We start from the raw sequence: 16,950 nt of genomic DNA on the forward strand, positions 1-16,950 counted from the left end.
TTCCCCCGCTCGTTTTGATACATGTACCAAAGTACCATACAGGTGTGGCGAAGAGAAAAAAGTCGAGGCAATTTAAACTTAGTACCATATTAGACCATAGAATAATTCAGGAGAAAAACAGCTAGAGTGACATGTGGACTGGGTGCCCAGAATAACAACAAAAACCGAAAATGACTATCGAGATACTGTCTAAGAACCACAAAAAACATTGACAGACATCTTGTCAGTAAATGTTTCCTAAACATTGGAAACACTCCTGTACAAGTCGACCTCTCCTACATATCTGGCGGTTTGATTAAATCGAATGATATATAAACAGTGTGCGATTATAGTGGTACACGAACTAAATATCAAATAAGTACCTTTGCAAAGCGACATCTATCGGCCTTTTCCTGGAATCACAATATATCAAATGCCAGAAAACTGGCGGGTTGTTGATCTGATTCGGCGGATCTGCACGTCTGGCTGAGTAATATATGTTTACCGTAATATTCTCACCGGAAGTTGGCGTTCACACCGCCCATTGGTGTGGCGTTGTTCCTGTTCCGGACGGTGGGAATGTCGTCTGCCCTGTCGACAGCGCATGCGCACCTGCAGAGGCGTATGGGTGCTGCAGGTACGGATACGGAATCGGGAAGGGAAAGTACGACCTTCCCGCCCCAGGCATGTTCTGTACCCTACCCGCTCCGTCACTGATGTACATGGGTCGAGGAGAGAGCAGGCCGAGACTGGCGTAATGTTGATGAGCCAGGAGCTCGAGGTTGTTGGTGTACTTCCTCTTCCATTTGGTCCGTCTGTTTTGAAACCAAATTTTGATCTAGGTGAGAAAGATAAACACAAGAAAATTTAAAACTTATCAAGAAATGCGAGTTCTTATGGTATATCATGCGAAATCGACAGACAGTGTGTGAATTGCTGAAGTTTAATCTTGATTCTCATTTGTAATATTTGGATGAAATCATAAGTAGGCCTAAAATGATTGAGTATAGTCCATTTAAAACATACTATTTATGCGTACCCATATAGAAATCAAGGTTTTTGTGCTCTTGAATAGTCTTTAAATGTTTTCGGCCAACACAGATTATGCATGACATACCTGAGTTTCCGTCAAGCCCAAAGTTGAGGACAGTTCCATCTTCTTCGTCACTGAAAGGTATTTGTTCTTTTGGAACTCATTCTCTAGGGTGCGGATCTGGTCAGCAGTAAAAGCCGTACGGGGGCGCTTTCTACGCTCTTCCGCATTAGCTGCAGTTCCGCCATCGCTGTCTGAAAAATATCAAACGACTTATCATCAACTTACGATAAAGTAAATTTCACACCAACATTACAATGCCCCAACTTTCCGACCCTCAATCGCAAAGTAATTGCATCATTACATGGAATTCTGTACACAAGTTTCTGAATGGAACCCTATTGTTCACATATTCAGCAGGCCAAATCGATCTTACTGATATACACTGGACTTTTAAACAGGTAATGAGAAGTACATTTTCTCGAGCGGTGTAAATGCAAATCGTAGGCTGAGACGCTGGTCGGGCAAAATCCCCGTTAACTCATGAAGCGAAGTTGATTTGTGTGAAATATTTCGAGGGTGACCTAAACAGTGTTAAAGATCCACTCTTGAAAATAATGAGTGTTTGAAAAAACTTTGAGTTTTTTTTCAGCCGACACAGATATGCATTAAACACACCAGAGGTAAAAGCCTCAATGAGGTTTTTTTTGTTGGCCGATATTCGAAAGCTCAAAACGCTCTATTTCTAATACTGCATATATTTTAGGTAGAAAACTCTGCTTTCTCTCAGTTAACCTGCTTGAATTCAAGCAGCATTACGTTTTCAGTAATTTTACAATTATATTTATTCCTCCAAATACAGGGAAGTGATAAACTTCTGCTGTTAAAGCACCAAACTTTTGTCACAACATATTACCTCCGGCCATATTTGAAATAAAATTATTCAAATTAACATTGAAATTTCATTGTTTCCGGACCGGTTGTTGTTTTGATAGTTCAAGATGTTTCAATAGAGCTATTTTAATAGGATTAAATTGCAGCGTTTGTCAGGAAACTTTTACTTGTATTCGTTAAAGGATTTTTAAGTGGCTTTTAACACCTAATTGAATAAAAGATTAGCTGCAAAATATCTCTAAATGGTCGCGGCGAAAGCATGTCAAGCGTAATTCTTGGACTTTAATTAAAAATTAAATTAAATTATTTTGATAAAATGCGTTAAAGGTTCATCATGGGTTTAATCTCTGAATGTATTCATCTCTTCTCCCGAATTAATTTCAAACACATGCATGTAAAGTGTTGCAAAATCTATTTTAGAATTAAAATTGAAAAAAAAATCAACGATTGGAATTAAACCTCTTCAAACAGGAAAAAAGATTGCGAATAAAAGAGAGATTACAGCTGATAAATATAACTGATTCCACAAAATCCAGGCCTCTTTCAACAATATCTAATGTTTCATTTCCAACAAAAGTGCTATATAAGCCAAACATAAAGGCATTTAATGTTACTAAACTATCTTTAGTTTCTCAGCCTAGAGCTACTAGTAGACATTGTTTAAATGTTGGGGGGGGGGTCGTGTTTAACAAAGTGCATTTATCTATGGAGTTAGCGAAGATATGATTCAAACATGTCAAACCATTGAATTCAAAGCAAATGTTATCCAAACATTTAAGTTGTGGCATGTATTGTGTGTTATCCAAATATCCAAATTAATTCCCTTGTGATAATAAATTCAAAAAATAAAATGCCTGCAGAACTAATACCAGGCGATCAGTCTTACATTAAAAAAACACACTAAATTCTTTATCGAAAAAAGAGATACGTGTATTGATATCCATCGTCAAAATAACTTATGCATTTGAAAGCAAATGGATTATTTGACACTGAAATAGAACTCATTCGCTTTACCTTTAATAGGGAGTACGGCACGTATACCCCCTTATAATAATTATCAAACTCGTTCCCTTGACTGAGTGTGAGAAAGCCATTTTGGCAGCAATTCGTAAATTGTAGAAAACGATTCATGTTATTGTTATTATCTTCATTTATGTCATAAATATATTACCTTAAAAACAGAGTGCAGAAACAAATACAAATTTAAAGCAACCTAGCTGTGCAAAGACTCATAATAACAATCGCCTTTTATTTGAAGACTAGTGACAGTCGGGCTTGAGTTTTGATCTTCGTGTACCAGTGATTTCAAGCTCAACAACAGTACAGTCCTTCGTCTTTCAGCCATCTGCAGAAGCTTAACATGCCCCACAAGCATGCCACAGGCCAAATTGTCATTTGGCTGAAAGAGCTAAAATAAACATTGGCCGGAGTAACTCTCTAACCTGATTAAACATCATAAGCTTCAACCAAAAAATGGGATCCCATTGTCATTGCTAAATAGTCTGCTGGGCGTATTTTCAGAAGAGGACGAGTCCGTTGTTTTGATTGAAAATGTTTTTCTTTACTTTGAAAATAGGATGGCGAATGCAGAAGAACGGAATATTTCAGTTTTGTATCCGTTACCAATAACTAGTTCATTCAAGGGGTCCATACTCAATCTATAACAGGTGTTGTCTTAGCCATATGAATAAGCTACTGCAATGCATCAACAAACCCTTGAGTTGATGGATGTAAATAACCGTAGCATTTTAACTTAGATTTCAATAGGTGTTTGAAAAGATTAATTTCAAGCATAATCATGACAATAGATATTGATATCAGTTTTTCGTTATAATATATTTTCCATTTTAACCAGCTTTAGTTCAATGAATTCGGTAGCCATTCGATACAAGCCGATAGTATTGTTCATAATTGATACAAATAAGTGGTGAGCTATTGTCCGTTAAAAATTTGATAAATTCAAAGTTTGAACAGAACTTCTAATGTTTGCTTCTCAGTTGTATCAGGTTACTAATACCATCAGACGAAAATGGATTGAAACTGAACACCTGAAATTTTAATCAGGGATGATTATCAATTCGAACAGTACCACCTCAAGTAGCTACATCTCCAGTTGGCTAAATTCGGTTTTCTGTGCTGGTTATGTGGTTAGTTGTGTTGGTGTGGGTGATCGTGACAAAGATGTTGTTATAAATACCTATGATTTATAACATGTATAAAGCAACCAATAAATGGAGCACAAATGATTCTGTAGATATTTTGGTCAGAGGTGACCAAGAGCCAACTATTGTCTCGATTGCAAATGGAATGTAACCTGAATTCAAACATGAGTAAGTCTGCCCATGCTGTGACTAATTATCTTCTTAACACTTGGAACAAGGTGTAAAAGGTATTTCGTACTATATCAAGGATTAATTTTTCATGAGTTTTGTTCGCCTGTGGCATTAGGCACAGATATGTTTTTAACTCACTTAGTATTTAGGATGAAATAACTAGTTATAAAAAGCAATAAATTCATATCAATATTTTCTATTGGGGAAAAAATCTCTTAAACTGGACCCCAGACACTGCCATGTCAGCTGGATAAGACCTAAAGGTGTTCATACATAAATGCATGTGCAAATGGTGAAATATTTTGATCATGTACAGATGAGGCGAAGTCAGTCGAATGCTCCTAGGGCATAAAATAGATGAGAAAAAAAAGGCAAATTAACTGAAAAATAAAGTGATTTTATATGAAATTCCATTCCATTTTCTTATGTTCGTGAATAATTCATACAAATATCCAATAAAATTAAGAAAAAAGTTGTAATCTAGAAAATACGATTTGTAGATTAACCACGCCAACAGACTAATAATAGTAATTAGAAGCAATAATTACAGAAAGAACTTATTTCGATTGAATTGATATTGAGGTCCTGGATGGGGGTAGATGATGAAAACAACTGAGAAATCGATGAAAGCAAACTAGTTTTAATTAAATGATTATGAAAAAGCTGAATCAACTGGGATGCTGTGAAACCTTTATTCGAACTCCTGGTAAAATTTTAGAAAGCTCAAGACACTTTTTCATTATATTCAGCTCCTTCAAAGACGTGGGCTCAGTTTTCCAAAAAGAAAATGATAAAAAGAGAAATTTCCAGTTAGATGTCGGAAGTTTAGATCACATATTTCACACACCCACCTGTTCGAGACAGAGCTAGCGTATGGCTAGAGGGATGTGTAATTTGTCTGGTGCTCAAAAGGTTAATGTATGTACCTGGGATGAAAAGTAATTTTGTCGGGGTGAACGTCGGTGAAAATCTGGTTTCAACTAAATAGTATTTTTGCAATACTGATAATACATCAGCTTAAAAGATAATAAAAGCAACTGAATTTCATTTTTTGTTCACACTCTGTGTCAGAATGTGTTGATGATAAAATTATAACTACGAAGAGATTTTAAAGCGACACTATTTTCAATTTTGTTATATTTTGATTATTTATTATTTATTATTTTATTGATTTGAGACTAATCTGAAATAAGCACTTGTTTTCTATCCTTTTACCCTAAGAAGTATCAGGTATTTACTATCAAATATCAATTTTAAATATCCTTTGTGGAGCAACGTTGATGGTCTATAGTCGATGATAGACGTCATGCCTGTGTCCTTTCCAGGTTTTGAAAAAAGAATACATGACGATGTACTGGTTCCTTAAAAGTTTGAATTTTCAATCTAGTTTTCAAACCAAAGAAAGTTATCCTGCATTATTCAGCATGTACTGATTTCTTAAAAGTTTGGCTTTTATTCAATGTAGCTTTGGAAATAAAAAATTATCATCCCGAATCATTCAACAAGATATAATTTTCACGTGCAATGCTTGTCGATTTTAAAGAGTTAGTGGATTAGCGTTGAGTTCTTGGCCTGTTTCGACACCGTGCTACTGGTATTCATGAAGGTCATCTATTACCACCAAAACATGGAGGAAAAAATGTAACCGACAGTTATTTCAAGGGCTCAATGCAGCCCAGGCCTCTAGTAGAGCAAATGTTCTTCACAGATTCACAATGATGAATATATTGAAGAGAAAAACAGGGCATTTCTTGTCTCATTTTTACAGAAGTTACTTTAACAAGGTATCAATTTTTGTATTGATTTACATACACATAAGCATAGGAGAAAGATATCAAATTCATGATAATAAGCTCAAAATGTCAAATGTTAAAGGAAATATTGACACTTTAAGGCAATTTGTATAAAGTATATCATGATAGCAATATCTTCTACCCACTAACCTAAACAGTATGCCAACAGCATCTTTCAATAGGTGTTGAATATACAATATCGGGTATAAACGGTAAATGGTAATCTTCGAAATGAAACGAAATCTTCGAAATGATGCAAAATCATCGAACTGAGATCCAAAATGAAGTTGGGAATTGAGTTGGGCACGGTGCAGCCCAAGATCAATTACGAAATTCCTTTGGTGTTCTTCGGTATTCAGTGATTTTTCCCGCGTTGTTTTTTCTCTTCGCAGTAGGTTTGCATTCGGCCCATTTTGTGATCATTTCCATGATTTCGTTTCATTTCGATGATTTCGTTCCGGGTTTCATCACTAACCGATATAAATTATGTATCACAATTGCTAGAAACCTTTCAGGCTTTTACCGAGAGTACAGTGCAAAATAGATTGCACTAAAGGCAATGCAAGCTATAAAAATTATCTTTCATTATTGTGTTTATATACTGGAGTCTGAAATCGTGCTATTCCGTTTAAGAGCCACATTAACAGTTAATGCATGAGTATTTAAAAAGAAGATGAAAGAATTATATCCCTAGATGTATACTTCTATATAATTGTTATGGCTTTAGCATCACAAAATTAACAGCAAACAAATGAATTACACAATAAGTCTATTTCAATTCTTGAAGATGACAACTACCTCAGTTAGTGTAAGAGATTAGTGAACAAATAACATGCAATTTTCACGTCAGCAATATGGTCATGCTACAGGCCTACCATTTTCTAAATGAAAACATAAAGCAATTATATTCGGATATGCTTACTGCAGAATTTGACATCTTTTCTTCTTCCGTGTATCACAAATTCGAAATGTTGTGTGAAGAATTTTTTTTAAACAAATGGAAATCAACCTCAGCTGCACTTCATCGAATTATCCAACTATATCCATCTCGCTACACAATCGAATGAGAGTAGGCCTATATTTGAATATGATCAAATTGTTGAGTTTTCTCCAACCGCATGAATATGTAAACGGTGAAGCTATCTCATAAAAGTTATCTTTTGAGATAGCAATATTATGTTTTGTCCTAACATACATTGTTAAATGAAATTCAAGTGCGGTTTCTTTCTTTCCAAAGAAATACTTAAATACGCTCTAGAAAAAAACTATTCCTAACAGTAATTTCAAAGAGGACTAATCTAGAACTTATAGGATTTCATGTAAAGGTATTTAACGATACACTAAAACCCAGGGTTGCAAATTGTTATTAACCTTCTAGAATGTTCCTTGCAGTTCAGAACAATGTACACTTTACCAGTCATCATTATCTGTCAAATCTATAAATTCCATTTCTCGTTGAAATTCCTCAGCATACATTGTAATTGTACTTATAATGGTTAATGAAATCGGAAATATAACTAATTCAACATACAATAGTCTGCATTTGGTAGGATTGTTATCAAATTGAGTTCTGTAGCGGCTTCTGTTTGCTGTACAACAAAGATAGCATATCATATAATAATTATACATTTGGATAAGGTCAATAATGTAATTTGCATTATTTCAAACTTGTACCGGTGTAAAGATGAATATAGTCCCTCGGAGAAATTGTACCAGCCTGGCTCAGGGAATTATATTGAAAGTGGCCATGGCCTTATATACAATCGTACATTATAGTTTTTTATCTACATGTCTATAACAGCTGGGGTGTTAAACATGTCACACATGATCAGTCATTGATAAAATCATATGAATTCGAAGAGAAGATATCAGCATGTTATTATTCCTTTTTTTTAATGAAATTTGCTTCTGGTAAAGTGAACTTATGACTGAAAGTGAAAGTCTGGAAACAGACAGTGAAAATAACACAGAACTAGACAATGATTATGGTAACTTATAATTACATCACAAACCGAACTGTTGTTTCATGTAAATGATGAATGATTTTGCAGGTGATTAATCTAACAGCGGAAATGATCACCTTCCGAATCACATAGAATTTCAATTCCTCGTTATTTTAAATCATGATACACCTACATTCAGTAATATATTTTTACATTGAAACATAGCTTTTTAAATGCGGCGTCTAATGCCTAATATAAGTAATAAAACAGCGTTAATTGAACTCAACACTTATTGGTGTAATTTTCCAATATAAAAAGAGCCGAGATGTTTTCAAGAACTAAAGTTTTCAAATAAATCCATAATTTTAATTTGTTATATGTGAAAAATGCAAGAGAGACGCGCCATTTTAAGCTTTTAGTACACGTGGAGCAATGTCATTTCAACAAACAATGTCTCGATTCTGCCACATCTTCAACTTTCCTGGGACTAGGGAAAAGAATCCTGGCCTACAAATAATACCACATTTCCGAGGGCACCCAGGTAGGTGTTCTCTGCCCGCCCTGGACCCCGGCTTACCCATATTACTCGACAGCCTTCAAGTTGCTAAGAAAAACATTCTACGAAACCCGAATGTTTCAATATAAGTATAACTGGGTGTAGAACAAGTGGTAAACCACTTATACTTGTATAAATATGATTGAGAAAAAAAGAAGAACCGACAGAGTTTGGTTAAACCTGTCCACCTGGTGATTATAGCCGACAAACGCAACATATTTGCAGAAAATACCACTTTTATCGTGTCATCATTGGAGATTATTGAAATATCGAAAAAAGAAAATACCTTTAGCGATGGTAATCCGCTTAGAAGTTCTGTTACACATCTGCCTATTCAGTGTCTTGATAGTTTTCGAGACAAGAACTTTTTTTCTTCTCTCTTTCATGCTCAGTAAGTGTTCCTACTTCATTTGAATGAATAAACGTATTGCTGAGCTGAACCAGCAATGTTTGGCTCCTAAGCTTGCAATGTTCACTGTCGCCTTCTATGTTGTTTATAGTCTACCTGTTCCCGACGATTTTCTTGATGTTTGTAGAGAAATTTGTTGCAAACTCATATTCACAAAAATGGCACCTGACAAACTTTCTTCACTGGCATCAACAATTGCTGCTTTTGAAGAATATGGATCAGTCAGAATTTTCATCATCATCTATGAGACATAGCTTGGGTGGAACCAAGCTTAGACACTATTTCTATTAACAAAACAGGGCAGACGAAGATTTTCATAGTGCAAGAAAAGGAATGATATTATATTAAATTTATCTTATAAGAATCTCATCTGAAATTCGCCTTCGATCTGCGGCCTTCATTCATCTTCTCCCCGGCAATGAGACTATGATTGGACGGATCGATTAAGTCATTCCCTATCGACACCATACACTAAAGGTATCATCAAACTATTTACACCTGAAGACCATCTTCTGGCAATTCAATAGTCAGTGGCTTGCCATCTATCAGTTTGATACCAGCTAAAAAATATTGGGACATGTACTAATTGGTTGATGCATAGAAGCATCAATGATCTTAATAATTGGTTGATGCCTAGAAGCATCAATGATCTTAATAATTGGTTGATGCCTAGAAGCATCAATGATCTTAATAATTGGTTGATGCCTAGAAGCATCAATGATCTTAATAATTGGTTGATGCCTAGAAGCATCAATGATCTTAATAATTGGTTGATGCCTAGAAGCATCAATGATCTTAATAATTGGTTGATGCCTAGAAGCATCAATGATCTTAATAATTGGTTGATGCCTAGAAGCATCAATGGTCTTAATAATTGGTTGATGCCTAGAAGCATCAATGATCTTAATAATTAGTTGATGCCTAGAAGCATCAATGATTTTAACTGGTTGATGCATAGAAGCATTAATGTTATATGATTTTAAATTCGAATTCAGTCCCTGTTAATCTTTAGAAATACCTTGATTTGAGGCATTTGGATGCCAACCCCGCCCTACTTCGCCTATCCCTTTTCTTTCGATCACAGCTCGAGTTTATACCTCCTAACCACTTGCAACCGAACGTTACTTATTCTCTCAGCGAATCCATACAAAAAGGCATGCATGACACCTGTCTAGGCATTATTGAAGCACAGGACGCTTTCACCTCGTTATAAAAAATTCTCAAAGCCGCGTAATTGTTTCGCAATTTCGAATCTATTAAATGCACAATACTTCTATTGAATATCAATGGTACTGTTATATTATGGAAATTGTCTCCAATAGAAAACTGAATTGTACTATTTTTTTATTGTCCCAGTATTTGTTTAGCTATCTACCCTTTAATTGAATCGTTTTGGATCGTTTGTTGCAGAGGATGAGCAAATAAATGCTTAACAATGAGGCGTGATCTGCAACAAAACACGATTCTGTTGTACACGATGAATGGAAACTATGATACATTCTGACCAAACGTGTTATGTGTGAGCATACACACATCAACATTTGTTTAATAAGATTAAATCAAAATTCATAACGGCAGGAGTTTTCATACACTGCCAACCGATGTACGCAAATACAAATGATCACGAGGCTGGGTTTACATAGGGTTCACGTTGTCATTTGTCACGTGACATAAACAAGTCATTTCCTAATAGTGGGCTACATAGGATACACGATGCCACGTGTCACCATCAGGTAAGGTTATTTCATGTTTTCAAGCATAAGCCAATTAGCAAAGATGCTCGTGGCAAGTGGTAACGTGAATCCTATGTAAAGCCAGCCTCTTGATTCCTATGTAAACGATTGTGTCTAAATGGAATCAAATACTGTCTTTATCTTTTCCTAAGATAGAAAATTTAAACTGAGCCCCGTTGCGTCCTTGAATAATCAATCAGTCATCCCTAGTCTTATCGTGTTCAAGCACTTCTAATTAAGACTTACGGTGTGCCATTATTATTCTTTTTGAAAACCAAATATTCCTCTCTCGCTGTAACTGTAGCAAAGCCTTAATATCTTTAGTATCTCTTCCTATCTAGCAACTTTTGTAGGCCCGCAAATCTACTAATATTGATACTCGCTCAATTAAACATCCACTCATCAAAAATGTCAATTTATATCACCTTCTGGCCATTAAATTACTCTTTAACCTTTTTAAAAGCTGCCTCAAGCCGACTTTTTAAAAACAATAGGATTCAAGATAATAATGATTAGTATTTGCCCTCTCGATGTTTAACAATGGCACACAAATTGCCCAGGCATTCCGTATAAACTTATGGATACAATCATATGCCTTTTTTGTGAAAATAGCTTTTTCCGATTTACTCATTGAATTTGCATTGTGTGTCGTAACTTTTGCAATTAGTGGAGATAGTTGAGATTATTGGGTCGCATATTAACAAATACTTTACCCCTTAGGGTAATTCGTGTCATAAATGTTGCAAATGATTCTCAGAAAGTTGCATTCGGAAATTGTCTAATATTTCGTATATAATCGAGATTATTGTGGGCATCACACGAACCTGAAAATGGCATATTGGCGATAGGCACCTTTGAATTGGAACGCCAACACACTTCATCAGAGGTGAATCGCAAATCGTTGTCAACATGGAAAACCTTTGAAAGCAAATCTATATCTATATTATAAAGCCTATCTCTGACAATAAAGCAACAATTAAGGATTGCATACCCAGATCTGGATTGTAAAATTGATGTGTTGTATTTGGATTTCAGGTTTGTTATTTTCTGGTAACCATGACGAGAGGTGAGGAAAAATGGTTGGCGTGTCAAAAGACGATTTGATTGATTCAATATTTGTACAAGGTGTATCTCAATAAAACTATCAAAAGCAAGTTGTTTGGGCTTGAAACATGTCATGTCATGAAATGAGGGTAAAAGTGACGTCGTGAATCATATGTAGCCCGCTCTTTGAAAATGACTCGTTCGTTCTTCACAGTGATCCGTGACAATTGACGTGTTATAAGCGACAGCATGAACTGTAAGCCAGTCCTAAAGGCAAGGACTTACTTAGTATTTTAAAATTTGATTTCACATCTAATTTGAAGATTGTGGTGTATTTGAAGATTTAGATTGAAATGCTTGTCAACTGATGCGAAATACAACTAGTGAACTCAGTTAATAGTCCACTTTAAGCTTGCTAGCTCGCACGTGACCTTAAGTAGCTATCATGGCCATGGCTAGGCAGGCCGAAGGCTACCAAATGAATCAACATCGTGCATGCTGCATCCAACACAATGCAAAAGATAAATATTCGTTCTGATTCCACCTGCGCCCGCGAGTGAATCGTCTCTGTTTGGCTGTCGAGCTCATCACCACTCGATAAGGCGCTGAATAATATTGAAAGGTATCACAAGTGTTGGGAGGCCAGGATTGCATTCTTTTGCAGTAAATATTGTAATAATTGAGTAATTTTAGGGGGGCTACTGCTGACTTCACTGCTACAATTTGGCCAGTGACAAATCAGAGTTCGAAGGCTGGATTTATATCCGATTCACGTTTACTTGTTAGGCCGGATTTATATACGGTTTACGTTGTCACTTGTCACAATTCCCCTGTCACGAGTTAACTAACACGACATGAGGGTAAAAAGTGACATTGCGAATCGTATGTAGCCCTCTCTTTGGAAATGACTTGTTCGTTCTTTAGTCACGCATGAAAAGTGAACAGTGACACATTTTATGTGAAAATGGCAACTCTATGTAATTGCAGCCTTACTATACTTCACATTTCACGTGTCACGTCTCTTTTTGCGATGGTACAAATAAGGCCAGGAGAATAACGCCATTTTGGACTGTATACTGTTGAAATTAAAGTTGTTTGAGATTTGAAAAACTTCTTTTTTTCGGCCAACACACAACTGCACACCAAAAGGTTTCTTGGGGAATGATGACATTCCAAGATTTTTTTTACTTTTAAAAAACCTCGAGGGGTTTCATTTTCTAATAAAATGTATTAAAGGGATTAAGGGGAAGTATAATTGAGTTGACCGAGCTCTTGAGAGTGGAACAATTTTGGTGTTCAAGCTCTTTTTGTGAGATAATTAATGATTGCTTAAATTTGATAAATAAAAGTATCAATGCTTTACCGTCTGATGTACCGTCCCGTAAATGTGGTACATTTATGTATATTGTTTCTCCTGAAAAGGACACTGACAAGTTTGGTGATCAAACAATAGAATTTGGCGATGTTTTATTTCATCTTTGGGCGTTCAGAGCAAGAAAATGTACCATTTCGTTCGTCCTGTGTTTCATTTTTACAGTGAAATATTACACAAACGAATTATATGAGTTAAGAAAAACTTGGGATGCTCTTTAAAACATACATACACGAACATATTTGTTTTCAATTGTTCTTGTCGATATCGGGGCCATTCCTACACTTCTGCCACCTCATGCCCCGGTGATATAATCGCGTCTTCTTGATCCTTACTTAGCTTCAATTCTAATGCTATTCGAGTGCGGGAGATGATGGTATTTAAATAGCGCGGAATACGCTTAAAATTACTCCTTTGGAGTTTTTTAAATCTATATTATTATTATTATCAGAAATACGTACCCCCTCGAATCGGCCAATGTAGCATTGCTGCCTCCCCGGTGCTGTCATCATCCTGGTCTCCCAGCATCTTTCCCATGTCCTTCTCAGCCTCCTCTCCCCTCCCTATCACATTCTCCTCCGACCTGTTACAGCGTAAATCCCTCGAAAGTAGACTTGCAATCATGAACGTCTTGGCCTTGAGGCTGTCGCGGTCGCACGCCACGGCCGTGACGGTAACTCTGGCCTTCCCGCGCCCGTCCTCGTCAGAACTAGTCCGGTCCGTGTCTCCAGGACTCGGAGGTGAGGACGAACCCGTATCAACTTCGACGTGCATGTCTTTCACAGCTTTTGATTTATTAATCTGCGTGCCGTTCGACTTCGTATCTTGATCGTTAATTTCCATGATAAGTTGCCAGAAATACTCCAAAGCAGACCAAAAGACGGACTTGCCCTTATTTCAATTCCTACTTTTGTGCGGATTTCATGAATCTAGTGGTACATGAGGATGATCCTGTCCGTTATTGCCTTTCGCATGGAAGAGTTAAAATAAATCAGTTCTGTTATCATTCAAAAGAAATGAATTGAATATAAATAATCCGTTTTAAGTGCCATTAAATGTATCACAAAACGAGTCACCTCCACTCCTGAGTTACCCTTTCTATTTCTTTGTTGATTGTTGGCGAGGTATGTCCAATTCGGAACGCCAAGACAAGGCCTGGTTCCGCTAATTAATTTTGATTAATAAATATACTGATGCGGTGTGGTTTACACATGTCATTAAATTGTCATCGAAACGAGTGTGCTTCCTGTACCGCTAGTGACGTCATTGATTCAAAATGGCGAAGCCATGACACACAACCTCAATCCCAGGTCTCTAACACTAAGTACACAGCTACGAACAATGCATGAAAATTTTGTCCTTGGGCGAAAAATCGAAAAATTTGCATATTTTCAATTCCTTTTGTGCAAATGTTTGCTTAAGCTTTGCGATGCCTAAGGTGAACCTGAAAAGACTATTCGATTAAAGCTTCCTATTGTCTACTGTTCATCACTCGAAGTCAGTCTGATACAGTTGTTTTATTTTAGCAAACATGTGAAAGAAACTGAATATCTTATGAGTTCATTCGCAAATAATATCTTCGAAAATGATTAGACCATGGTGAATGTTATATAATAATGGATGCATCCCTTTGAATAGGATCAGGGCCTGCATGGTATCATAAAATATTAATCCCATCGCATTAGCTAAAACTTATAATTATGTTTAATCCGGGTAGAGTTCATTTCCAGTTTATTGATAGAGCATAAATATGTGTTAATAAAGTGGCACTAAAAATTTGTGGCATAAATAGTGTTAATAAAGTGGCACTGAAAATTTGTGGCATAAATATGTGTTAATAAAGTGGTACTGAAAATTTGTGCATAAATATGTGTTAATAAAGTGGCACTGAAAATTTGTGGCATAAATATGTGTTAATAAAGTGGTACTGAAAATTTGTGGCATAGATATGTGTTAATAAAGTGGCACTGAAAATTTGTGGCATAAATATGTGTTAATAAAGTGGTACTGAAAATTTGTGGCCTGGGCCTTGTGCATTAGGTAAAAACGTAGCCCTAGTCATGAAGTTATGACGTTTGTTCTAATGGACTCGATTTTAACTCTTTCTACTAGTGGATCTCGAAACAATCAACTATCTCCAACTCTCCCAATGTCAACAAAAGAAGGTGTTAAATATACCACAAAAGAAGTCCCGACTCAGTTTATATATTTCGTCGTTCAATTACCTAACTTTCGTCTGGTCGATCATTGAATTACAAGTGTAAGACGTGTTAAATGTCCTTGGAGAGAATGTCCGGGGAACAAAGGATTCTATTTTGCGTTTTAATCTATGCGCTATTGACGGTCATGGCCTGTAGAGAACCATACATGTATGTCATAATCCGTCAGAGTACAATTGGGCCGGACAGTTTTTCCATTGGGAGATTTTCTACATCAACGTCTTCCAGTAATTCGTATTATGACAGGGGATTTCTAAAGGAATAGGGATGCTGATGTTTCCCCCTTACTAATAATATCCGCTTAAAATTTCATTGAATCAATGGCCTTGAAAGTATCCAACTATAGATACGCTAGAAAGACATAAACAACCAAATCGATCCATTGCAAAACAGATGCAGCACTTCAAATGGTGTTTGAGGGGTGGTAACTTACTAATGTGCGAACACAATTAACGTATTCAAATCAAATAATAAACACATCATCTATTCAATTTAAGATAACGCACTCAAAGAATGTTTCAGAATCGCTCAATAGCTACATTCATTATATGTCAAATAATGGGCTATTATTCTGTTTGTCATGCATCGACTTATTGAACTCTAGATCATTCTATGAGTTTCCTCAGCCAGTGTAACGTATTTTGAGTGTTTCCGTTTCTCAGTGTTTCCCCTCAGTGTTAAGAGACGCTGCAAGACATATTGGCACTTTTTTCTCTATTTCCCCCTATTGAAATGAAAAGTCATGGTCACTCCAGATGACACTGAAATATGGGGGACAACTAAAGATGTTACACCGGGGTGATTTGTCAGAACACTCCTGAAATACGGGCGATGATACTCTGATATTATCTAGTGCAGTTCGAGTTACGGTGAGAGTTGAGATATAATTAGCTTCCCAGTCTTGCAAAGGCTATAATGATTTTGCTTTAACTTGTGCATTCGGATGTAGACATCCATTTGCGATGTTCACGAAAATATCGTGGACAGAAAAACATTTTTGACGGTGAATGAGGCAAAAGGTCATCTAACATTATCGTGGAGATTTGGTCATCCTTTGAGGCAAATCGTCGTCTGACCGCGACAGCAATTCGTCTCATCTCTCCTACCATGTTAGTAACAAGACGATGGAGCAGGCATGCCCGTTTTGGTGTGATTGTGACAATGTTGGCACAACGGTCTGGTTGTGACTGTCTCTTGCACCTGTTGGCACAACGGTGGTGGAGCTCTAGCCCAATTTTGTCTAGCTGCGACAGTCTCGTCTCTTTTACCATATTGCCACCACTGTGAATCGGCCAGACCATGTCCGATCTGGTGGTGACTGTCCCATTATCTCTCTCAACTTAGAGTAGCCCGGCTCCTGTGGGTGATTGCAACTGTCACCTCTCTCTGACCATGTTGGCTACGAGGTCATGGCGAAACCAGGCTCGATTCAGCCTGTCTCTCTCTTATCGTGGTGGAGCTCCCCAGGCCCAAATTCGACAAGTATTATGTTGTGACTGTCGCGCTTCTTTCGTCATTGTCGTTGGAGCCGATCTGGAACGTTGTGACTGTCTCATCTCTCTTACAGCGTGTTGGCTGAAGACAACACTCGTATGGTGCTGCCACATGGGCAGTCATGTCGGTGTAGAAGTTTGAAATGTCC

General features: G+C 36.8%; 1 protein-coding gene across 1 annotated transcript; it reads right to left on the minus strand.

Annotated features, from left to right (window-relative positions):
• Positions 1-511: 511 nt before the first annotated feature.
• On the minus strand, positions 512-13,932 carry LOC135498352 (barH-like 1 homeobox protein). The gene is made up of 3 exons (XM_064788608.1): positions 13,551-13,932; positions 1,097-1,266; positions 512-817 (listed from the first exon to the last, which is right to left on the minus strand). The coding sequence occupies exons 1-3, from the start codon at positions 13,930-13,932 to the stop codon at positions 512-514; spliced, it is 858 nt and encodes a 285-aa protein (XP_064644678.1).
• Between the last annotated feature and the right edge of the window lie 3,018 nt (positions 13,933-16,950).

The sequence above is a fragment of the Lineus longissimus genome, chromosome 13 (genome assembly GCF_910592395.1).
Source record: "Lineus longissimus chromosome 13, tnLinLong1.2, whole genome shotgun sequence".
NCBI lineage: Eukaryota > Metazoa > Nemertea > Pilidiophora > Heteronemertea > Lineidae > Lineus > Lineus longissimus.